Raw genomic sequence first — 24,285 nt, forward strand, 5'->3', positions numbered from 1 at the left:
CAGCCCTTAGAAACAGAGGGGTCCAGGAAGGTTGGAGCTGCTTCAAGAGAGAACTCCTGCAGGCACAGGAGCAGCTGTGCCATTGTGCTGGAAGATGACCAGACAAGGGAGACAGCCAGGCTGGATGGGCAAGGAGCTTCTGAAGGAATTAAGGGCAAAAAAGGGGGTGTATCACCTTTGAAAAAAGGGGAGGTGTCCCAGAAAGAGTTCAAGGATGTTGCTAGGTCTTGTAGGGAAAAAATCAGAGAGGCAAAAGCCCATTTAGAACTTAGGCTGCCACTGCTGATAAGGAGAATAAAAATGTTTCTATGAATATATTATTGGCAAAAGAAGGGCCAAGGACAACCTCCAGTCCTTGTTAGATAAAGAAGGGAATATAGTGACAAAGGATGAGGAAAAGGCAGAGGTGCTTAACACCTTCTTTGCCTCTATCTTCCATAGTGGGACAGATTGTCTCCAGCACAACTGGACTCCTGAAGTGGTGGATGGAGGCAGGGACCAGTACAGTCCCCCTCTAATCCATGAGGAAAAAGTAAGGGAACTGCTAATCAACCTGGATCCTCACAAGTCCATGGGACCAGATGGGATCCATCCTAGGGTGCTGAGAGAGCTGGCAGCTGAGCTGGCCAAGCCACTCTCCATCATTTATCAACAGTGCTGGCTCACTGCAGAGGTCCCCAGAGACTGGAAGCTGCCAATGTGATCCCATCCACAGGAAGGGCTGGGAAGAGGAGTCAGAAAACTGCAGAGCTGTCAGCCTGACCTCAGTGCCAGGCAAGGGCACGGAACAGGTCATCTTGAGAGCCATCACACAGCACCTACAGGATGGCCAAGGGATCAGGCCCAGCCAGCATGGGTTTAGGAAGGGCAGGTCTTGCCTCACCAACCTGATCTCCTTTTATGATCAGATTTCAGGCTCACAGGATATTAGGGGTTGGAAGGGACCCAAAGAGATCATCGAGTCCAACCCCCCTGCCAGAGCAGGACAATCCTATCTAACACAGGTCACAGAGGAACACATCCAGACAGGCCTTGAAAGTCTCCAGAAAAGGAGACTCCACAACCTCTCTGGGGAGCCTGTTCCAGTGCTCTGTGACCCTTACAGTAAAGAAGTTCCCCTTTGTGTTGAGGCAGAACGTCTTTGGCTGCAGTTTACACCCATTGCTCCTTGTCCTATCCCAGGGAGCAAGTGAGAAGAGCCTGTCCCCCCCTCCTGGCCAGCCTAATGCCTGGTGAATGTGGGGAAGGCTGTGGATGGAGTCTACCTGGACTTTGACACTGTCTGCCACAAGAAGCTCCTGGCCAAGCTGGCAGCTCCTGGCTTGGACAGATTCACTCTGTGCTGGGTCAGGAACTGGCTGGATGGCAGAGCCCAGAGAGTGGTGGTGAATGGTGCCACATCCAGCTGTCAGCTGTCACCAGTGGTGTGCCCCAAGGATCAGTGCTGGGCCCAGTCCTGTTCAATATCTTTACTGATGATCTGGGCCAGGGGATTGAGTCCAGCATCAGTAAGTTTGCAGATGACACCAAGCTAGGAGCAGCTGTGGATCTGTTGGAGAGTCGGAGAGCCCTGCAGAGGGACCTGGACAGGCTGGATGGGTGGGCAGAGGCCAATGGGATGAGATTTAACAAGGCCAAGTGCAGGGTTCTGCACTTTGGCCACAACAACCCCAAGCAGTGCTACAGGCTGAGGACAGAGTGTCTGAGAGCAGCCAGGAGGAAAGGGACCTGAGGGTATTGGTGGATAGTAGCTGAAGCTGAGCCAGCAGTGTGCCCAGGTGGCCAAGAGAGCCATTGGCATCCTGGCCTGCATCAGGAGCAGTGTGGCCAGTAGGACAAGGGAGGTTACTCTTCCCCTGTACTCAGCACTGGTCAGGCCACACCTTGAGTGCTGTGTCCAGTTCTGGGCCCCTCAATTCAAGACAGATGTTGAGGTGCTGGAAGGTGTCCAGAGAAGGGCAACAAAGCTGGTGAGGGGCCTGGAGCACAAACCCTATGAGGAGAGGCTGAGGGAGCTGGGGGTGTGCAGCCTGCAGAAGAGGAGGCTCAGGGCAGAGCTCATTGCTGCCTGCAGCTACCTGAAGGGAGGCTGTAGCCAGGTGGAGGTTGGTCTCTTCTGCCAGGCAACCAGCAACAGAACAAGGGGGAACAGACTCAAGTTGTGACAGAGGAGGTCTAGGCTGGATGTTAGGAGGAAGTTGTTCCCAGAGAGAGTGATTGGCATTGGAATGGGCTGCCCAGGGAGGTGGTGGAGTCTCCATCCCTGGAGGTGTTCAAGAAAAGCCTGGATGAGGCACTTAGTGCCATGGTTTTGTTGATTGGACAGGGCTGGGTGCTAGGTTGGACTGGATGATCTTGGAGTTCTCTTCCAACCTGGTTGATTCTATGTTTGGGCTGGGGCTTTTTTTTTTTCTATTTTCCATTTTTATTTGGTTGTTCATTGGATTTTTTTCCTGTTCTTGCACAGTGCACAAGCATTAGCATTCAAATTAATGATTTATTCTAATATGCTGATGTTTTAGTTGTTGCTGAGTTGTGTTTATACTCGGGCAAGAACTTTTCAGCTTCTCAGAGCTTCCTGTCATGGAAGCTGGGAGTACAGCAGGAGCTGGGAGGGGACGCAACAAGGACAGCTGATTCAAACAAGCCCAAGGGTTATTCCATATCGTATGGCATCGAGCCCAGTGCACAAACTGTGGGGAGTTGACCAAGGAGCATCATGGCTCAGGATTGGTTGGGCATCAGTCAGCAGGTGGTGAGAAATTTTATTGTGTGTCATTTATTTTGTATATTATTATTTTATTTTCCCTTTCCCTCCTGCCTTATTAAACTCTTAACTCATGGGTTTAACCTTTCCCCCCCCTAGTTCCCTTCCTCATTACTGAGTGACCAAGTGGCTGCACAGTGCAGAGTTAAATTACAGCAGGGTAAGAGAGAGAATGCCTTTGCTATGACTTTCACTGATGGAACAAACAATGTGTGAAGGAGATTTTGATCCTTTTTTGTCTACATACACCAAATGGTCTTCTTTGGCCTAGCTCATGTCATAGTGTGGTTGTCTTAAGCATCACTTTCTGTGGAAAAGAAGCTGCAAGGGTGGCCAAGTTTGGGAAAATCATAAAGATGTGTAGCATCTTACAAAAAACACCCTCAAAATCTCAAAAAATCTTGACCTTAGATGTTTTGGTATGCATGGATGTGCAGAGGAAAAAGGCTGGGACATTTTGGTGGGATCTCAAAGGACAGAACTGATGGAGGTGGGAAGCTTTAACACACACCCACACCCAAAGCCCTTCTGGAAGGGAATGGAGCCATTGGGATTCTGTGCAATTTTGAAGGAATAAATATTAACTTAAAATAAGGCTTTAAACTGGTACTGCTATGTTACTTAGAAAGACGGAGGTATGATGGTAAAGAGGAGCAGCAATCAGGCTTGATGGCATAGAGTGGGTTTTCTCCTTGTAACTTCTGTCCTTTCTGTCTGTGTTATTCAGAGTTCCTTTCAGTGTCACTTTCTGGTTCAGGTGATAGTGTTAGCATATAAACTTTTATGGTTTACATGACCTGAGATTAAAGCTTATTCTGGTGAAGTTCAGAGCAGCACTGCACGTGCTCCAGAAGGGAATTCGTAGGCAAAAACTAGAGTGAGGACAACTATCCTGATCTTTCACAAAAGTATATGCAGTATTTTACAGGCAAACATCAAGTTCTAATCGAGTTAATGTAGGCGAAAGCTTTGCCGTAGCCTTCCTTGGAGCTGAGTTCACCCTGCAACCTGAGACTTTGAGGGCTGGTTTTGGTTTTCTGTGAGTGGTTCTACACTCAACAATCAACATCCAGTACCCTCCACCTGAGTGATGCAGCAGTCCAGGCTGTGTGTGACTATCTGAGTGTCCTTGTTAGTCACAAAGTATCTCTATTAATATCCATTTTCTCCCCACCAATTTCCTTACTTTTTTTTTCTAATTAAACCAGAAATAATTCATGAAAATATTCTTTACAAATGAACCAGTGTGTGTTTTCCTGCTAACAGGACAGTATGGAATATGGAACTTCAGGGCTTCATTTATTTTGCATGCACTGATCTGTCTTTGTAAAGCACTGAACTGTTCAGTCTGTAAAAGGTTGCATTTTAAAATGTGATTAAAGGAATACATATGTTGGTCACCTCCAGCAGAATCTTAATGCTGGTTGTTGTTGAAGAAATCCAACCAGACTCTTAGCTACTGTCACTTCCAGCTATCTGGAATGGGTGTGGACTAGGTGCCAGGGATTTGACACAAAAGAGAGGGTTCAGGTTAGATTTTGGTTAGCGATTATTATTGTTAAACATAAAAATATGTTTGGACTCCACAGCTACAACTGCACTCGCTCCTATGATAAACACTAGTTTCTTTCAAGCTGCCTGATGCTGTTTTAGGGTGCGGTGTTGTGATGGTTTGGGCTCTTACCCGCCCCCCCCCCCCCCACTTTGTATTTGCCCCAGCTAACTCAGACGGACCCTGGGAATATAGATGAAGCAATTTATTTACAGCTAGCAGAATTTACAAGCAGCTATTTACAATATATACAGTTATATACAATTATATACAGAAATATACAAAGGATAAACAATACAGAAGCACAACTCCCCTCCCAGAAACCTGAGTCCCCAGGAGGGGCTCTCAAACCACCCCAACACCTCCCCCGGCCCTCTCAACCTTACCCCAGTTCTCAGGAAGAAGAGAGGTGCGGCCAAGAGGTTAGGGAGCAGGGTTAGAAAGCAGTGATGTTAGAAAGATGTGTCTCGGTCTAAGGCAAAAGCAAGAGTGAGAAACAAAATGGAGAAAGTTTACTTCTTCTTCCCAGAGCTCTCAGCGACACTGTGAGAGAAGTTGACATCAATTGTTTTCATTTCACTGCCTGTTATCTAGTTCTTTTACCAAAACATTCTAGCTTGCTTCAAGCTAGCACAGGTGTTGAATTGCCTAGAGAACAAAAAGGGAACAGAAGCCTTCTCTCCAATGAAAGGTTTTTCCATGAAACTTTAAAAAAGAAAATTGCAGCACTTTCATTAATTGGTATTTTGAATAACTGAAAAAACTTCAATTTTCTTTTAGCAAAGTACAGTTAATGTAAAGACAAGGACTGTATTTCCTATGAGATGCAGGCCACCCATATTTTTCCTGAGCATAGTGGTGTTTGAATGTTGCCCCATGAATTCGGCAATAGAGTGCCATTGATTTGGATCCTGTGTTTGAAGTAACTGAGATCTTTTTCTTCCTAATGTTAAAGCTGATCTGTATTTTTTAGCAGCCTGTTGGCATGCCAATTTACCAGAAGGAACAATTAATTTCTTGAACTTGGACCTCCCAGTATGCCTGTTTGTGTGGCCCTGGCTGATTATGGCCTGTGAAAATGCATGGTCATACATCTGAATGTTTTTGGTTACTGCTAAAGAGTTTTGCTTAATTAAGATAAGTAAACAGTATGGCTGTGTTTATTCATAGATCATGAATGAATATGTATTTCAGGTTATCTTACTGGGATAGTCTGTCAAAAGTGCTTAGAGGTAGCAGATTTGACTGATGAATTCAGAAATCCTAAGTATCCTGGTGACTACTGAAAGAGCTGAGCCTAAGATGAGGAGGCAGTTAAAGCTGTTACCAATAATTACACTGCAAAAGTATTTAGAACTTCTATAATAACTATAATAAGGTTATTATATAGTTGAAATTATTAACATTACTATCCCAAAGTTTGCCATAAGATTTCATGGATAAATTGAGATTATTTGTACCCTAAATGCTGTTTCTCTGCAGGATTTTACATGAGTCCTGCTTGGCCTTATGGCAGAGAGAGATGAATGCTCTCCTAGTCTAATGAATAGTACTTGTCAGAGATTTCCTTCCTAGAATGAAACTAGGGACTTTATAAATAAACAAAAGAATGTTAAATGATGACCTTTGATTTTGAATATGAGTATGTAACAGAAAACAAAGTGTTCTGGATTGCCTTTATTTAAAGCTTTCCTCCTTCCACTAGTGTTTTTGCAGAGAAGCAAAGCAAAGTAAATCTTACAGGAATAAATTTTCCTGGGGTTACGTGAAGAGAAAGATGGATTATTTGGTGACATGACTAGAAGAGATTAAATCAGCCTTTTAATTAAAAAAATTGATTTTTTTAATATTCTGCAACTTTATTGTATTTATTGATGTGATTTTTTGTGTTGTTCAAATCCACTGTGTGATTAGTTCCTATCAACTTTACTGTTAAGTCACTGGCTAACTGGAATTTGATTTGTAAACTAGTGCAATGTTCATGGACAATATGTAGTGCATTATTAAATGCAGAGGATTGGACATGAGCTTGCCAAGTTTTAGAAACAGTGTATTTATTCTAACCAACTCTTTGGTGATGATAAGCATAGATAATTAAGTCTGAATAATCTCTTTAAAGAAAAAAAAGTCTCCTGGAGAAGAGGTTTATGCCTTACAGTAATTTTGTAAAGGATTTTGGAGACTATTTGCATTTGTTCAAAGACTCTGTTGAGAGCATGCTTGTTTACTTACTTTGTGACACCATCCAGCTGCGGGTTGTTAACTCATTTGCACAGACCTTCAGGTGGGTGTTATCACCTCTAATTTTAGGGAGACAGGAGATTTTTTTGCTAGTTAGGAGTCTTCAGCACGTTCAGTGGTGTGTGCATGAAACATCTATGCTAAAGACAAAGTAGTTCTAGAGTAAGATGTGGATGATTTTACCTTGAGTAAAGGTGAACTGGCTGATGTAAAAAATCTGCAGTAGTTTCCATCAGCTATTAAGCTGAATAAATTTGAACTCCAGAATGTGCTAGTGGCTTGTAGCCTCAGATGTATTAACATTTCTAAGCATTTTGAATATATGTGAATTAAAAATGACTAAATAGATGAGGTAAATATACTTGCCCTGGATAGCACAAGTGGAACACATTTTGTGACTCAATTTGTTTTTAAAATGCTATGTATTCTGTATAGTTTGGTTTTAATGTAAACATAAGCCTTTTATTAGTTGTAAGGCAGAAATGTCTTAATTCTACACCTGGTGATAGGATTCAAAGCAATCCATGTGAATTTGAGAGCAAAATAATTTAAGAGGGGGGACACAAAGGCTGTTTTCTTCTTTATGTTCAGTCTTTCTTCTGATGCAGGATGATCCAGAACAGTCTCCCATAATGGGATCTGACATCTGCATGCCAAATAACTGTTGTCTCAGTATCTTCAAAAACAAGATTAATTCGGTGATTGAGCTAGAAATTAAGGCTGTATTTCTTATATTTCCAGATAGTTCACTCTGTGTAGTACCTAAACACATTGCTGTGCTATGGAGGTTGCCACCTGAGGTGAAGTCCCTGCCCCACTTGGTGCACTTTCTCCTTTGGGCAGATAATCTTGCCCTTGAATTGTTTTCTTCTTGATGCATTCTATTTGGTCTTGTGACTTACATAAAATGGAGTGTTAGTCCAGCTGATGATGGGAAAAGCTTCCAAGGTGCTAAAGAGCAGGTTAGAAAACCCCAGCCAGTGTGTGCTGGCCACATGTTGCCTATCGGCCAGTGCCACAGAGCACTGTTGCAACAGTGTTACAGAGAACACTGCTGTAAGAGTAGACAGGCTCGCTGCCCTCTTGAGAAGCCCTTTCTTTATCTCCTGTGGTATGGAAGAAATCTTGGTGCTCTACAAATGTAGTAAAGCTTTCTGCTGATGGGATTTCGTGTTTAAAGCTGTCTGCTGCGACCCTCCGCGTGCCCACTCTTTTATTAGTGCATAAATGTAAGCAGCTCTTCCACCTCAGTTTGTAGATCTCTCACTAGAAGGTCATCAAGCGGGAAGAAAATATCCAAATTCAGACAGGAATTTATCAAAAGTAATTCAGTCTACCACTGCAGCTTATCAGAGGCTCCTTTTGTACCTGCTCACCTGGGAGGATGTTGAAGTGACAATCTACTGAAAGTTAACCTCTAGAGAGTTTTGGGTGTTTACATATTTTACATACAAAAACCCCCAGAAATTACAAAAGCTGAGAACCCATCCTTTGTGGTGGTCATGGGGCAGAGAAACGTCCTACTGAAATGTACTGGTTTTGATGGAGAACATTTTTTGCTTTATGTCCACTAGGTTTTACTAAGTCTGTATCTGCAAAGATGCCATATAAAACGCCAGGTGGCACAGAACCTGTCCCCAGGAGAGAAGGTTAGTAGTTTTCTTTCATTGTTTTACATTAAGTATTGAATTTTAAAAAAAGGCATTGTGATTTTGCAAAAGTTTTTCCAGTTAAAATGTGAGTTTCTCTTATTGACCTTAAAGGAGGGCTGAATTAATTTCATGTGTATGTGTTCACCTAAATAGGAAGAACTTTTCACTTCCTTTTGTGTGACCTTTCCCTCTGTCCCTAGGGACATGCTAGTTCTAAAATACACAGGAGGAGGGGGTCAGGAGGATGCTAGGATTTCAGCTTTGGAGGTGTTTTGTCCTCTTTCAGTAAAGCGATCTTGTTGACTGAAGCCAGTTGTCGTATGGGATGCTTAAGCCTCATAAAACCTAAACTGATGTGTAAGATGTGGGTTCATTGATACAAGGAAGAATCAAGTATTTAGGATTTCCACTAAATTCAGCAGAGACTTGAAATACTCAGGCTCTGATAACCAGACTTTTTTTTTTCTCCTAGAGGTCTATTAACTCTAAATTCACACATCTGAAAATCTGGTACTTGCTTGTTTAAAACCATTTGTGCTCCTGCTAATTTTAATGCTTCCTCAGAATCTCTGATGAATGTTTCATTAAGATACTTTATAAAAATATGCTGTTTTGTGTGAAGGCTCTGAGGTGGTGTTGACAATTTTTTGGCAAAACTTGTAGTGGCCCTTGCATAATTCAGCTTTCTAGATCACTTCTGTCCTCCTATAAGGACTGTATTAATTTAAATATCTGGTTTAGTTTGAATAAAGCTTGCAGCTCAGCCTGCTTGATACTGCTTTCTTTATGAACATAAAGATGGTAATCAGACTGATGCTTGTGAAGAGGGATGGATGAGGACTGAGAGCTAATATGTGCATCTGTTAGGCACTGAAAAGACAAGTCTTTAAGGTTAGGACATCCCAGGTACCAGACCCAGATCATTTTCCTGCTAGGTCCATCCCCAGGTTAGAAGGCTGAAACTAAGCACAAAGCTGTTTTAGGTACAGAACTGGAAAGCAGGTAGCTGCTTGTTTCATTTAATGTTTGGAAGGCTCATGAAACCCTCAGTGTCTCTTTGTTTCTGTAAACATGGATTCACTTCAGCAGAACTACAAGAAAGCTGTTTAGAAGGGTATGGAGCAAAAGGATGAGGGGCAATGGCTTTAAACTATAACAGGACAGATTTAAGTTGAGCATTAGGAAGGAGCTCTTCACAATGAGGGTAGTGAAGTACTGGAATGAGTAGTCCAGAGAGATGGAGAAGGCCCCATCCCTGGAGACATTCAAGGTCAAACTTGATGGTACTCTGAACAACCTGATCTAGTTAAAGATGTCCTACTTCCAAAGTGTTATGGTAGTGTTAACTGAGAATAATTGCCAGGCCTTTATGCCAGTACCTTTGCCAGCAATGACTTATAAATTTCCATAGTCGTTGAGCATGAGCATCTCTCTATTTACTTAGCATTTTGACAGGTTTCTAGTATGCAAAAATGTTCTTCTGCTACGACTGAGAGTTAAGATGCTACTGTTTAATTTTTCGTGTTTAAAATATCACTGCTACTTACAGACATAAACATTTACATGAACTTTCTTAATTATTTCCAGATGTCTTGTTGCTGCTTCTTTTTTTTTCCCAAAGAAATATTCTTGACATAATTTGGTTGGGTTTTTTGTGTTTTTTTTTTAATGGCAAATTTGTTGTTACAAACCCCTAACAATTGACCTTTATCGTAGAATATCGTAGAATCAAGCAGGTTGGAAGAGATCTCCAAGCCCATCCAGTCCAACCTAGCACCCAGCCCTGTCCAATCAACAAAACCATGGCACTAAGTGCCTCATCCAGGCTTTTCTTGAACACCTCCAGGGATGGTGACTCCACCACCTCCCTGGGCAGCCCATTCCAATGCCAATCACTCTCTCTGGGAACAACTTCCTCCTAACATCCAGCCTAGACCTCCTCTGTCACAACTTGAGTCTGTTCCCCCTTGTTCTGTTGCTGGTTGCCTGGCAGAAGAGACCAACCTCCACCTGGCTACAGCCTCCCTTCAGGTAGCTGCAGGCAGCAATGAGCTCTGCCCTGAGCCTCCTCTTCTGCAGGCTGCACACCCCCAGCTCCCTCAGCCTCTCCTCATAGGGTTTGTGCTCCAGGCCCCTCACCAGCTTTGTTGCCCTTCTCTGGACACCTTCCAGCACCTCAACCTCTCTCTTGAATTGTGGAGCCCAGAACTGGACACAGCTCTCAAGGTGTGGCCTGACCAGTGCTGAGTACAGGGGAAGAGTAACCTCCCTTGTCCTACTGGCCACACTGCTCCTGATACAGCCCAGGATGCCATTGGCTCTCTTGGCCACCTGGGCACACTGCTGGCTCAGCTTCAGCTACTATCCACCAATACCCCCAGGTCTCTTTCCTCCTGGCTGCTCTCACCACTCAGTCCCCAGCCTGTAGCACTGCTTGGGGTTGTTGTGGCCAAAGTGTAGAACCCTGCACTTGGCCTTGTTCAATCTCATCCCGTTGGCCTCTGCCCACCCATCCAGCCTGGCCAGGTCCCTCTGCAGGGCTCTCCTACCCTCCAACAGATCCACAGCTGCTCCTAGCTTGGTGTCATCTGCAAACTTACTGATGCTGGACTCAATCCCCTGGCCCAGATCATCAATAAAGATATTGAACAGGACTGGGCCCAGCACTGATCCTTGGGGCACACCACTGGTGACAGCTGCCAACTGGATGTGGCACCATTCACCACCACTCTTTGGGCTCTGCCATCCAGCCACTTCCTGACCCAGCACAGAGTGAATCTGTCCAAGCCATGAGCTGCCAGCTTGGCTAGGAGCTTCTTGTGGCAGACAGCGTCAAAGGCCTTGCTGAAGTCCAGGTAGACTCCATCCACAGCCTGCCCCACATGCACCAGGCAGGAACCTGATCATAAAAGGAGATCAGGTTGGTGAGGCAGGACCTGCCCTTCCTAAACCCATGCTGGCTGGGCCTGATCCCTTGGCCATCCTGTAGGTGCTGTGTGATGGCTCTCAAGATGACCTGTTCCATGACCTTGCCTGGCACTGAGGTCAGGCTGACAGCTCTGTAGTTTTCTGCTTCCTCTTCCCAGCCCTTCCTGTGGATGGGATCACATTGGCAGCTTCCAGTCTCTGGGGACCTCTGCAGTGAGCCAGCACTGTTGATAAATGATGGAGAGTGGCTTGGCCAGCTCAGCTGCCAGCTCTCTCAGCACCCTAGGATGGATCCCATCTGGTCCCATGGACTTGTGAGGATCCAAGTGTCTTAACAGGCCCCTTACTGCTTCCTCATGGATTAGAGGGGGACTGTACTGGTCCCTGACTCCATCCACCACTTCAGGAGTCCAGCTGTCCTGGAGACAACCTGTCCCACTATGGAAGATTGAGGCAAAGAAGGTGTTAAGCACCTCTGCCTTCTCCTCATCCTTTGTTACCATATTCCCCTGACTTTCAAGTTTGTAAGGGTCAAGCTAGGTTGAGTAAACTGTTGCCAAGATAACTGATTATTTGGAAACTTGTCAGTGTTGCTTTAACCTAACAGTGCCCCACCCTGCCTCTCACCCCCTGACCCACTGCTCCATCTACCAGAGTTAGACCACGATGCACACACAAGCAGGCTACTGAGAAATTAATTTCCTATGATTAAGTTATTGTAGCCTAGTCCTTGACTTCAGGGTCCTCAGCAAGCAGGCAGACTATTTGCTTTTCTGCCACCTCTTCTGTCTTACCTTTAGAGTCAGCAGTTAAACTCATAAATGCTGCTGCTTCCTTTGTTCTGTGAGGTAAACCCCCTCAAACCTGGGGATTCAGTTGCAAGGATGGAAGTGTGTGCATATCACATGAAAAATGTTTTTCAAGGACCTTGTGTAGCTCTCAAGAAGTGGCAGATAAACAAATTGAAACAACCCCCCCCGTACTGTATCCACATATAACTGTTTCTTTGCCGATTTCTTACGGCTAAGAAATAGCTATTCTGTCCTATTTACAATGGTTGCATTAGAACAATGGATTGTGTCAATACCAGGAAGTAGATTGAGTGTATTTCTAGTTTAGCTTGCAAAGGAACTGGCATTTGCTCTGCTTGTGTTTGCTGAAAAGTCATTCTTAAACTTCTGATATAGTTAACAATTGGAAATTGGGCTGTACTCCACCCATCACACAAATTCCTCCTCTCAGTTGCTGCTGTGCTTTGCAACAATTGTTTATGATCTGAAGCTTGTTTGTAAAATTTCAGGAGACTGACTGTGGATATTGCATTATGAATTTCCCATTTTATAGGGTTAAAATAAATTGTTATCTTTTTTGACAGCTTAACAACTTTTTTATGCTATTGAATGGTTTCCATGAAGAGAAAAGTGCAACAATATTTTTGTTCTGATGCCTTCAAACACTGCTCATAACATAGCAAGACTTGCTTCATAGAAACCAGATGATGCTTACCGTTTGGAAGTCTCCCATGCTTAAAAGTTTTTGGGATATCAATCAAGTGCTACCTTAGCAGTAGCTTTATGCAAAATGCTTAGAAAAGGATGTGGGAAACTTTATTAGGTTTCTCCAGTCATCGTGACTGTTGTTTTTTGTGTGCCTTAATGCAGAATGGTTTGAAGAGAAAGATGTGAGAAAGTTAGTACCTTCAAACTCTCCTTCCTTTCCCCCTTTCCCCTTCATCTTCTTTCCCTAAGCAGGAGCCATGACTTCCCCCAGCTGGATCCTCCGATACTGACTTTATGGTTCACACTCACATCCTGAAGGGAGAATGTTACACCTGGGCTTTATAAACAGCTACTGACAAATCCCAGTGGACAGCCAGCTTATGTCATATTCCATTGTTTTTCCTTGCATTGTGTACCTCATGACACTGGTGGGATTCTACCAGCTGCCCCTGTTGTCATTCGTCGTAAGACTCATTTGCTTTTATAAGTCATCTGACTTAACTTCTGCACTCTACATCTGCTATACTATGTAGTACTGCACAGGAAAAGTAGGTGAGTGCAGCCATGTCAACCTGTAGACTGCCCAATAGATCACAGCTCTGAAACGAAGCAAAGGAAGTAGCAGGATTTCTGCTTCCAGCTTTTGAGTTGAAAGCCAATCTAAACGGATTCTTTCAGGGCAGGAATCCCAGAGTATGGCCATTGAAGCTGCCCTTTGCACAGCACTGTGGGCTTTAGGAGGACACATAACAGCAGAGTGTCTTACTGGCTTAATGGTGTATCACTTGGCCGAGACGGGCACACAAACATCGGTGTGCCGATGGATGGTGATTGCATACTTTGGCTACCTGCTGCTGTTGTTTGGAACTAGTTTTTGTGTTTCTCCTTGCTCAATTCTGTTTCCTGCAGTTGCTTGCTGCATAACTTGAGTCAAGAGATATCTGGAATAAACGGTGTATGTCAACTGTGCAGATTTGTAGGCAAGAATTTGTGATTATCAGATGACATGAGGTGAGTGAGACTCACCATAAATGGTCTCAGCTGTTTATGCTGAAGGTGGTAGATTCTGTGGACTTCCCTGCCAAAGGATATTGCAAATGTAAAAAATTCATTAATCGAAGGAGAAACTGGAGGAATCTCTGAAGACAGCTCCAAATAAATGAGCCACTGCAAACCTATGAAATCCCTTTAGCTGAAAAGTATTGGAAGCTGGAAGAGTGCTGGGGGAAATATTACACATTCTTGCTATGTTCTCATAGTCTCCAGTAATATTATCTCCTGCTGCCAAGTTATTTTTCCTTAATTAGTATTCATAGCCTCATTTTGTGGCAGATTTTAATCCTCTGAGAAGATATTTTGGAGGAGGAAGCATCTGTATAAAGAAGATATCTGCTTTGGCTTCACTATCTCCTTTTTATCAGCACTAAAGTTAAGAATTTCACATTTGAAATCTGATTGGAAATGGGATAAAAGCAAAGCAGAAGGGTGATGAAATTGAGTGTTCTATTTCTGACTCCTCACTAACTTCTTGGCCTGTGTGCACTATGAGAGGTTGGCATATTGTTCTTTGAAAAACTGTAGCCTGCTGTCATAATACATAATGACTCCTGTCATAACTCTCTTGAGAGATTTAGGCTAGCTGCAGTCTGCTGAAGTCAAGCATTAACAACAGCCTCAGCAGGCACTGTGCTGTGCAAGTACAGCAGGACAGTACGGCACTTGGCTTTGCTGCAAGCAGACTGTTTACAGCCTCTGCTCTACAGTGTGGCTCACATTTTCTGATAGTGTTATGATGTGTTAAACCACAACATTGAATCAATTTACTTTCTTACTGAAAGCATTTTGACCAACTGCCTTAGTTACTGGGTCACTGCTTGGGTCCCAGTTTAATTCTTGATTGCCAGCAGCTTATCTGCATGGGTTTTAAAACTTCTTCAGCTCAGTGGAATGAAGATGGTGGTGGCTCCCTTGACCTAGGGCAGTCAGTGGTGGTATAAGGCAGACTGTTCTGGACACTGTGAAATGTTTGAATACAGTAAAGTCAATTCCTCATCAGAAGTGAAGATACAGCTGCTGTATTGTGATGAAATGACTGACTACAAAGGCTACACTATTAGCAAGTTGAAAAACTTTCATTCGCAAGTTATAGATGACCTGAACTGCTTAAACTTGAAGTTTGAAAAACTAGGGGGGGGGTTTGTATTGGTAATCCCATTTTTAATGAATTACTTTTGCTTCTGTTTCAATGGTAAACAGTTTTCAGTTTTCAGTGAAGAAGTACAGCACTTGAGTGTGATATACTTTGTTTTGATTTTTTTTAAATGAATAAGTTGTAAATGATACAAAAATGTGTATTATGGTTTGTGAATAATGTGTGCTCTGATGGTTTGGGTGTTACCTGCCCCCCGCCACCCCACTCTTGTGAAAATCACCCAGACTAGACTCAGCTGATCTGGAAATTAGAATGAAGCCTTATATTTGCAGCTTAGCACAATACACAAGCAGGTATTTACAATATATACAGCTATATACAGAAATATACAAGTTAAAAACATAGTACAGAAACACAACAGCCCTCCCAGAAACCAGAGTCCCCAGGAGGGGTTCCCAACCACCCTTCCACCTTCTTTCCACCCCTCTACCTTATCCCAGACTTTGCCTTACATTCAAGGTGAGTTGGAGAACTGGCCAGGAGGGGTTAGGAAGCAGACGGATTAGTTAGGCAGCAAGTTAGAGAAGTGCATGCAGCCAGAACCAGAGAGCACAACTGTGTTCTCTATGTTTGTGTTCTTGTTTTTATACATCTCAGCAAGCCTATGAGTGAAGTAGACATCATCATTGTTTCCTTTTCACAACCCATAATCTAATTCCTCTCACTAAAATATCCCAGCTAGGCTCAGACTAGCACAGGTGCATATTAAATAGTCATTATTGAGTGGTACAAAAGAAGGAGTTTAAATGTGACTAAATGAGGCAATAGTGCATCTTGATGAGAAATAGGTTTTTTGCTTTAAAGAACTTCTGAATGCTAATGGGCTAATTTGTTTATAAATTGATGTTCCAAGTTGAGAGAAACCTAAACCAATTCAAACATTCCTGGAGGAGCAAAGGTTCCTTGATAAAGCAAAGAAAACCATTTTCCATGTATCCTAGTTTTTATGTTCCTCTCAGCTGGGCACTATTTGGAAGTGGCTGAAGGTGGCCCTCTCCTAACTCGGAGCTTTTTTAGGAAGCTGTTATATTTAAGTTGCAAGCTGCAATTTGACTGTCAGCCCGATTTAAAGCTGTGCTTGCTTATTCAGAGTAAAATATTGCCAGTGGAATTTTTAGCAATACAATTCTCAACTTTATGACATTTATGTAAGAAACATCCCCACCCCCAAACTGGTCCACAAACAGAGCCTGGGAGTAAAATATAATGATGCCATAGATCAGATTCCAGCATCTGCCTTCCTAATTGGCACAAAAATTTTAGTGGTCTGTTTGCATTGTTTGAAATTGCCAGCTGAGGCAAAGGGCTGCTGAGGTGGAGCCCAAGCAATGTGGTCTGTGTAGTGAAGCAAAGCATGGAGAACCCAGGAGCCTCCCCAGCTCCTGCCCTGGTATTCTGATGATGGCTCACGCTTGTTACTTCTTGGTGTGATCAGAGTCAAAACATTTCTCTTCACGGTGAATATCCATCAGGAGTGATAAACACTGTCTATTTATTAAATTCATTAATTACCTTGAGCTTACTTATGTGTAGAAAATAAATCAAGCACTTGTACTTTAAATCAAGTAATTGATTGAATGTTTCTTTGTAAATAGCACTTTTCATATTTGTGTCATGATTAGCATCTAGTTTGCTTTCCCTCTCAGAAATGTGCTGATCCTAAAGATGTTCTAGGTTTAAATTCTCTTTTCCTGTTTAAAAATAATTTGAGTACCATAATAGTTCTTGAAGAGGACACTGGACAGAGTGTACAGTCTGCTATCTCTGTAGGACTGCAGTGTTAGCTGTGCATGACCTGGAGTGAAAATACAGAAGTACTGTTCTGGGATTGCAAATGTTAGCAGTATACTTGGCATCTGCTCTTTCCAGGCTGGGAATGGTAGCTGTGTCCTTTCTTGAGATCTTATATATGTATGTGTGTGTGTGTGTGTGTGTATAAAATTTATTTTAAACAATTACTTTATTTTCTAATGGGAAGATTGTGTAACCAAATGGAACAGTTATTTTTCTTAAAGCAACTACTACTACTATGTGTCAAGCAGTACATAGAACATTCTAAAAAGATGCAGCTATCATGAAAATTATCATGTTAGAAATAATGTTGTGAAGTAATTTCTTCATGAGTTTGGGAGGTGCTTTTGTGTGTGTGTGTGGATGGTTGGTTTGTTTGTTGTGGGTTTTTTTGATTGGAAGGGGGGGGGTGAGGGGAAGGTGGTTGACTGTCATATATTCCAGGGCTTTTTACTGCTCCCAGTATTGCTGTGGGGGAGCACAAATTATGGGAAGAACTTCACACTGCTGCCAACCATACAGGGTTAATATACTGAAAAAGAACAATAGGAACTGTTAATCTTTCTATTAGTGTTAGTGTTGGATTTTACTTAATAGGATGCAAAATAGTACTGTAAAGTCAACATTTTTAAATGTAAGTCAGCTGTTTTGCCCCCTTTTTTCAAATTCCCTCTGCACTGTAATTTGCTGCTTTATTCAAGTACTCTGCTCTGGTAAGGCCACATTTGGAATATTGTGTCCAGTTCTGGGCCCTTCAGTTCAAGAAGGATGCCAGGGAACTGCTTGAAAGAGTCCATCTCAGAGTCACAGAATGATTAAAGGACTAGAACATCTTGCTTATGAGGAGAGACTGAGGGAGCTGGGAACCTTTAGCTTGGAGTAAACTGAGAGGTGACCCCATTAATGTTTATAAATATGTGAAGGGCAAGTGCCAAGAAGATGGACTCAGGCTTTTCTTGGTGATGCTCAATGACAGGACAAGGGGTAATGGGTGGAAGCTGAGGCACAAGAAGTTCCATGTAAATGTGAGAAAGTGTTTTCTCACTGTGAGGGTGATGGTACACTGGAACAAGGGAGGTTGTGGAGTTTCCCTCTCTGCAGATATTCAAGATCCATCTGGATGCATTCCTGTGATCTGATATAGGTGATCCTGCTCTGGCAAGGGAGTTGGACTTTTGAGGTCCCTTCCAGCCCCTAACCTTCTGTGATTCTGTGTGAATGTGTTATAAATTTGTTTTCATAGCCACTGATTTCCCTGCCTCCCCAGCCACGTCTCATCCAGAGCAACTTAAAGGACATGGAAGGATAAGAGGCAAAAAATGATTACTTACTACCAGTTAAAATAAGCCACAAGTCTTTAGATAAATAAGATTGTTGAGGTTACATTCTTTCATCTCAGGCTGACTGCAGCCTTGAAATTGAAAGATCCAAAGTGGTAAAACTAAAGATACAAAGGCTTTCTGCCCTTTGAGTTTCCAAGATGTGTAGCAGTATAGGTATGTCCTAAATATTTATCACTTGACTCTGAAGAACTTTGACAGATATTTTATAGTTAGCAAATTCAAGCCAGCTAATGTTAATTATCACTTCAGCATCATAACGGTTTGGGGGTTTGTGTTTTTCAGTCACCTAATTATATGTACAGCAGTAATTTCAAGCTATTTCACTGATGCTGTAAGTGGGCTTGAAAGGTCTTGATATGTTCTGAATTTAGAGAGATGAACACAGAGGAAAGCTTAGTTGTCAGGTTCTGCTTTTTTAATTGGCTCCTGATAGTTAGCTTTAAAAAAATGGGGAAATTGCTCCTTGCTGCCAAACCAGAAGGGAAGCTAGCTTTGCTGTTTCACAAATAACACATCTTAAGAGAAAGCTTCTATGTCTTCTGGAGTGATATGCCCAACTATTGAAACCAGCTTCTCAAAGAGTCAGCAAGCTGAAGAGAGCAGGAGGTGAAGAGGCAGAAAAATGGGAGGCTGCTTCTGTTGCATGGTATCCAGGTCCCTCAGTGGTGCAGGCAAAAGAGCCTTGGAGAGGTTGAGTTTAGCACAGAGGAGATTTTTTTTCTTTAAGTTTAAACTCTGTTATGTTCTGGTAGTCTCTTTGGTCAGAGCATGCTGTAGAACCAATCGTGCAACTCAAGACATGGAAAGTTACCAAATCTGTTGATAAGAGTGGCTGTTCTTAGTTGTGCCTTTTGTGGAACAGGACTTCATATAAATTTCTTTGCACACGTGTTGACAACGGTCCCCACAACATGTATTTTGCAGAACAGTTAAAAATGGCCACAACTTCGAAGTGCAATTCACTTCTCTGCCCACCCCCGCTTATATACACGATATAGTCTGGGTTTCAGATAATGAAAGCACAAAGAGACTGTTTAAGGTGGTAAGAGTTTTAATAAAATCTCTCTTCTAGCAAGTCTAGACAATCCTGGTTTGGGAAGCCCAGTCAATCCAAGATATTTGTGTTCTATTATGTCTACTTTCTGTTGATATAGTTAAAACCAGATGCTTGTTCTCAACTTCTGTATTTTAAGAAGGGTGATTATCATTTTATATAGTTGTACTGTATAAAAATTTCATGTTGCTGGCTAAATCTCATCTCATGAGATCAGATGTCTTTCACAATGGAAAGCAATATTTGAAGAATCAAGTTATGTATGAGGCTAACCATAAGGGAATTTTGCCTGATGTCTGGCCAGGAGGCAGTTTTGTCTGATCATGTCCAAGGCAAGGCAGCATTTCAAAAGATGGGACATTCTCTCTTGAATTTTTTTTAAATTGAATATACAGTTTGTAGGCAACAGGAAATCTTCCAGGGAGATATGGCTCTGCTGCAACTGTCCCAGAAAGCAAGGGGATGCATTTCAAGGTTTGTTCCAGTTTAGCATCCCTAACCAGTGAAACAGTCTTGGTATTAGATTTCACCTTTAGGAGCTCTATAGTCATTCAAAATGAAACACAGAGTGCACTTCCTTCAGTCTGTAAGTGACACATGTGAATGGGACTTTGTCTTTTGTGTCCCGCACCTGACACTAGAGTATGAAATTGGAGGTGCCCCAAAGTTGCCCTCCTCAACCTGACCACAAAAATATTTTTCACCTCTTGGAAGAGAAAGCTCACATCAACATCTTCTCATATCCCTACTTCTCCAGATTTTGGTGTTAACAGAGCAGAGTGCTGTGACCATGGAAGGATGTGGAATTCTTGCAATTTATGGGGTAATGGAGGTGGGTTCATATATGGTTGAGTTGTGTTGCAGGATGAAGCTTTTTGGTTGCACTTGAAATGATAATTTTGGGATATAGAAGTATAATTATTTGGCTAGTTGCATGTTCCTTGTTAATGTTGTGCATTTTATGAAGTGTTCAGAGGTATTTCCAATGTTTCATAAGAGGACTCCTGAGGAAAAATAACACCTGCATTTCACAAAGCTAAGAAGTCAAATGCCACTGAGTTCCTCTTTGCTACTATTCTGCAAGTCTTATTCCAGGAGCTGACTACAGATAGGATAGCAGGGACTGAAGGCTTTGAGCAGGTTGTGTATTTATTCTTTGAGTTTTTCTAACAGTAGTCTTTTTGCTATGCAGGTTGCCAGTTTGGAAGTGTACTGAGAGTACAGATTGATTTTGTCTTAATCCCAAAGCTAGAGGGACTCATGATGGCGTGGCAGGCTTTATTTGATACAGAAAAGCAGTAATGGGAACTCATAGTGCATCCTGTTCAGAATGTTGTATGTTTCTGGGGAAAGTTTCCTTCTATGAACAGCTTCAAGACCCATCTGGTTGTGTTCCTGTGTGGCTTGTATTAGATTTTGGTCCTGCTCTAGCAAGTGGGTTGGACTCGATCTCTGAAGGTCCCTTCCAGCACCTAACACCCTGTGATACTGTGCTCTCCCTACACACTGCTTGTACATTGGAAGGAGCTTTCCCACTAACTGTTTCTAGATACAGCTGTGCTTTGTGATGGCTCTCAAGATGACCTGTTCCATGACCTTGCCTGGCACTGAGGTCAGGCTGACAGCTCTGTAGTTTTCTGACTCCTCCTTTTGTCCCTTCTTGTGGATGGGATCACATTGGCAGCTTCCAGTCTCTGGGGACCTCTGCAGTGAGCCAGCACTGTTGATAAATGATGGAGAGTGGCTTGGCCAGCTCAGCTGCCAGCTCTCTCAGCACCCTAGGATGGATCCCATCTGGTCCCATGGACTTGTGAGGATCCAGGTTGCTCAGCAGGTCCCTTACTTCTTCCTCATGGATTAGAGGGGGACTGTACTGGTCCCTGCCTCCATCTGCCAGCTCAGGAGTCCAGTTGTCCTGGAGACAACCTGTCCCACTATGGAAGATTGAGGCAAAGAAGGTGTTAAGCACCTCTGCCTTTTCCTCATCCTTTGTCACTATATTCCCCTCTCTATCTAAGGACTGGAGGTTGTTCTTGGCCCTTCTCTTGCCATTAATATAGAAACATTTTTTATTCTCCTTACCAGCAGTGGCAGCCTAAGTTCTAAATGGGCTTTTGCCTCTCTGATTTTTTCCCTACAAGACCTAGCAACATCCTTGAACTTTTCCTGGGACACCTCCCCTCTTTTCCAAAGGTGACACACCCTCTTTGTTATCTTTAATTCCTTCAGCAGCTCCTTGCCCGTCCAGCCTGGCTGCCTCCCTCATTGGCTCATCATCCGGTACAAACTTGTTCCACTATCTCAACATCTCTCTCTGGCCATGTCTCAGATCTTTGGATGCGTTGTGTGTGCTAAGTCCAGCTGTCCCAGTATGTACCCACTGCTCACTGCTAAGCTCCCCTGGCCAAGGAGAAGCATGGCACAGCACTATTTGAGCTGGCTTTGGCCCCAGCTGGGGCTGTTGTCAGCAGAGTGCAGGAGGGTGAGCCAAATCTACCAGAATTACCACACATTTTGAAGTACTGAGCCTTCATTTGTGTGATCAGGTTGAAGACAGTGGTTGAGACTCTGGGTGGCAGGTAAATTCTTCCTGCCTCTACTCTTGCCCAGCTCAGCTGACATGCCACTGTTGCAATTTTTAATTGTCTGCTGTGGTGCTGGGGTCGTTTGGGATTTTTTTTGTTTATTTTGTTGGTGTTTTTTTTTCATGAGCCTGGTTGGGGAGGATCTAACTAAGGTTTTTACACTCTCTGCATGTTGAGAATGTAAGTTTTTTAAATGAAAAAATATTTTTGTTCACTTGTGGGTTTTTTGTTTGTTTGTTTTTCCTCATTTCTCTTCCTCTTTGGGAATACTGAGCCTCTATTTAAGTGTTCAGGTTTTTGGAAGAGAGCTTTGAGATGGCTCTGTGGGTCCTTTCCTTGAGAGGTGGGGAAATCAAAGTTTTTCTAAACCCAAAAATTGCTGTACAAGTTTTCAAAGAAGAATTTAAACTTGATTAATTTAAACGCCATGGAGTTACTGCTGTGACTGAAGTGTATGACACCCTGCTAAGGAGGGGTTTGAATCAGAGTTGGGAGTGAATTGTAGTGAGGCAGCTATACAATTTGTTAAATAGTTAATTAAATATTTAAAGAGAATTCCCCCAAACTTATTTACAATTAACAGACCCAGATTCTGCTGTGTGGCTGTTACAACTGATTTGCAGCATGTATATGCACAGTCACATTAATGTCAATGCTTTAGGAAAGGCTTTTAGAAAACAGAACCGGAGAGGCTTGCAGCACAGACTGCCACTTACAGGTGACGCATAAACCATCACCAACTTGAAACTTCACTGGTTGAGAGTCTCAATATTTGCAATCCAAAAGCATAAATGGGGAAAATATAGTCCCAGCCATGTGGTGGCCTTCCACGTGGCGGTGGTGCAATGGGGCTTTGCTGCTTGTTTAGTCCAGACTGAGCATGTTGTCTGAGGAGGCACATGGACACAAAGCAAGTCTTCCCTGGCTCTTAGGTAGTCATCGGCTGGTCAGCCGCCTGGCAGAGCAGGATCCAGGTTTGCAGGCTGGAGCAGTCCCGTCGGGTGTGGTGTATGGCAATGAGTTGGCCCTCTGGCTGGAGCGGTGGGCCGGCAGGATTCAGTGTAGCAACTCATTTCTAGGCCTTTGCTATGTCTTTACCTATACTCAGGCTCAGATGAGCTCAAGTGGGCAGCTGTATCCCAGCCTAAGGGCAAGCTATTTTCAGTCCCTCATCTTGGTGAGGCAAGGTCAGGGCTGCGGGTCGTAGGCAAGCGCCCAGTTACACGCGACGCAAAGTGTCCTGGCACACAGAGACGGGTAGTGAACAAAACAACAGCAGCAAGCGAGCAAGTTTGCTGGGTTTTAAGCATTTTGATGAGCGTCTTTGACCAATAGCACCAGATAAAGCCCCCCTAGAGCCAACCCTGAGTTATTTCTGCAAAGAAGGCAGATGTGCAGCCCAGGATCGGTGCCCTCTGTTTGTCAGGAAACGAAGCAGGCTGCGGAACGAGGGCAGATGTGGTGTCTGTGGTGGACTGAGAGGTGAGCATTCAGACAGGTGCGTGTTCAGGCAGGCGTTTAGGGCATGTGGTGGATATGTATTCTAGGTATAATTTGGACCTTCCACTACATACCCAAACCCAGGTCTGTACTTGCGTATGGTGGGAAAATGGCACTGTGCTGTTGTCATTTCTGAATACAGACAGAGAGTTCTAAAATCGTCCATGTTTACAGGCTTAGTTACTTTACAACTACTTTTATAAGCTACACCCTTCTCTGTATGCGAATAAAAGAGCTGGAAAGACCACACTGATAATGTCATACCAGGAAATCTTTAATGTAAAATACAGACAACATGGAGGGGAAAGGAAGGAGGAGGGAAGCTGGGGGGGGGAAAGTCATACTGAAGGTTACGTATGGAAAGAAAAAAGTATTGCTTTTACTTCTCTGCCTTTTTTTTTCTTTTGAGCTTAAGCAAAAATGATACAACATGGTTTGCCTTTGACATAAGTCAACAAATGTGTTTGTAAGCACTGCCATGCAGGGAGACTTCTTGGTTCCATGTTTGAGCCTGTATAGTTCTCGTAGAATTTAATGTGAATTTAACAAAACAAACAAACAATTAAACAAAAAATCAAACCAAAGCAACCAGTAACTCAAAAAAACACATGCAACCCAAAACTCTGAATCTTGCAGGGCTAAAAATACTGCTTGCTGACCAGATTAGATCCTGCTTACTTTTTTTCCTGCCAACTTAGGCATTTTGGCAAGTCTCTTCAAGTCTGGATGTGTTCAAGTACTGTATTTGGCAGATTAGTTTGTTTCTAAGTAAAGATATCTGAAAATCCCGGTTAAAACATTTCAGCCTGTAGTTGTTTTTACAATCTGTCAAGAAGCACAACTAATTGGTATTTCGCTTTTTACATAAGATGTAATTTTTCTTACAGCATTCTATGTATCTGCAAGTAGATCTTCTACTGAAACGTCAGGTTCTGCTACTATATAGTTCATCTGAAACACTTCACAGCACACAGTGTAACAAAAAATGTGCTCTTTCTACTCCATGATGTACAGTTATGTTTTGGTCACTAACAAAAGGTTGTCACCTTTTCCTTCCTTTTGTCAAGTTACTCACATCTTCCAAATCTCAAATCCAAAGTGTTTAACCTACCTTTGTCCCTGCAGAGGTGACATCCTTGTTTTGACTATGAGTTCATGAAG

At 42.9% G+C, this 24,285-nt stretch overlaps 1 protein-coding gene across 4 annotated transcripts in view; it reads left to right on the forward strand.

Annotated features, from left to right (window-relative positions):
- Positions 1–24,285, forward strand: part of PLEKHG1 (pleckstrin homology and RhoGEF domain containing G1) — a 149,734-nt gene that overhangs the window by 34,916 nt on the left and 90,533 nt on the right. For 3 of the 4 annotated variants that reach the window (XM_064169385.1, XM_064169387.1, XM_064169389.1), the window contains one exon: positions 8,135–8,209. In XM_064169385.1, the coding sequence (XP_064025455.1) occupies positions 8,135–8,209 (75 nt within the window). Of the gene's footprint in view, positions 1–6,719; positions 6,913–8,134; positions 8,210–24,285 lie in introns of those variants that run through there. The other variant, XM_064169388.1, reaches the window with a different exon arrangement.

This window comes from Pogoniulus pusillus, chromosome 31, assembly GCF_015220805.1.
Source record: "Pogoniulus pusillus isolate bPogPus1 chromosome 31, bPogPus1.pri, whole genome shotgun sequence".
In the NCBI taxonomy this organism is placed as follows: domain Eukaryota; kingdom Metazoa; phylum Chordata; class Aves; order Piciformes; family Lybiidae; genus Pogoniulus; species Pogoniulus pusillus.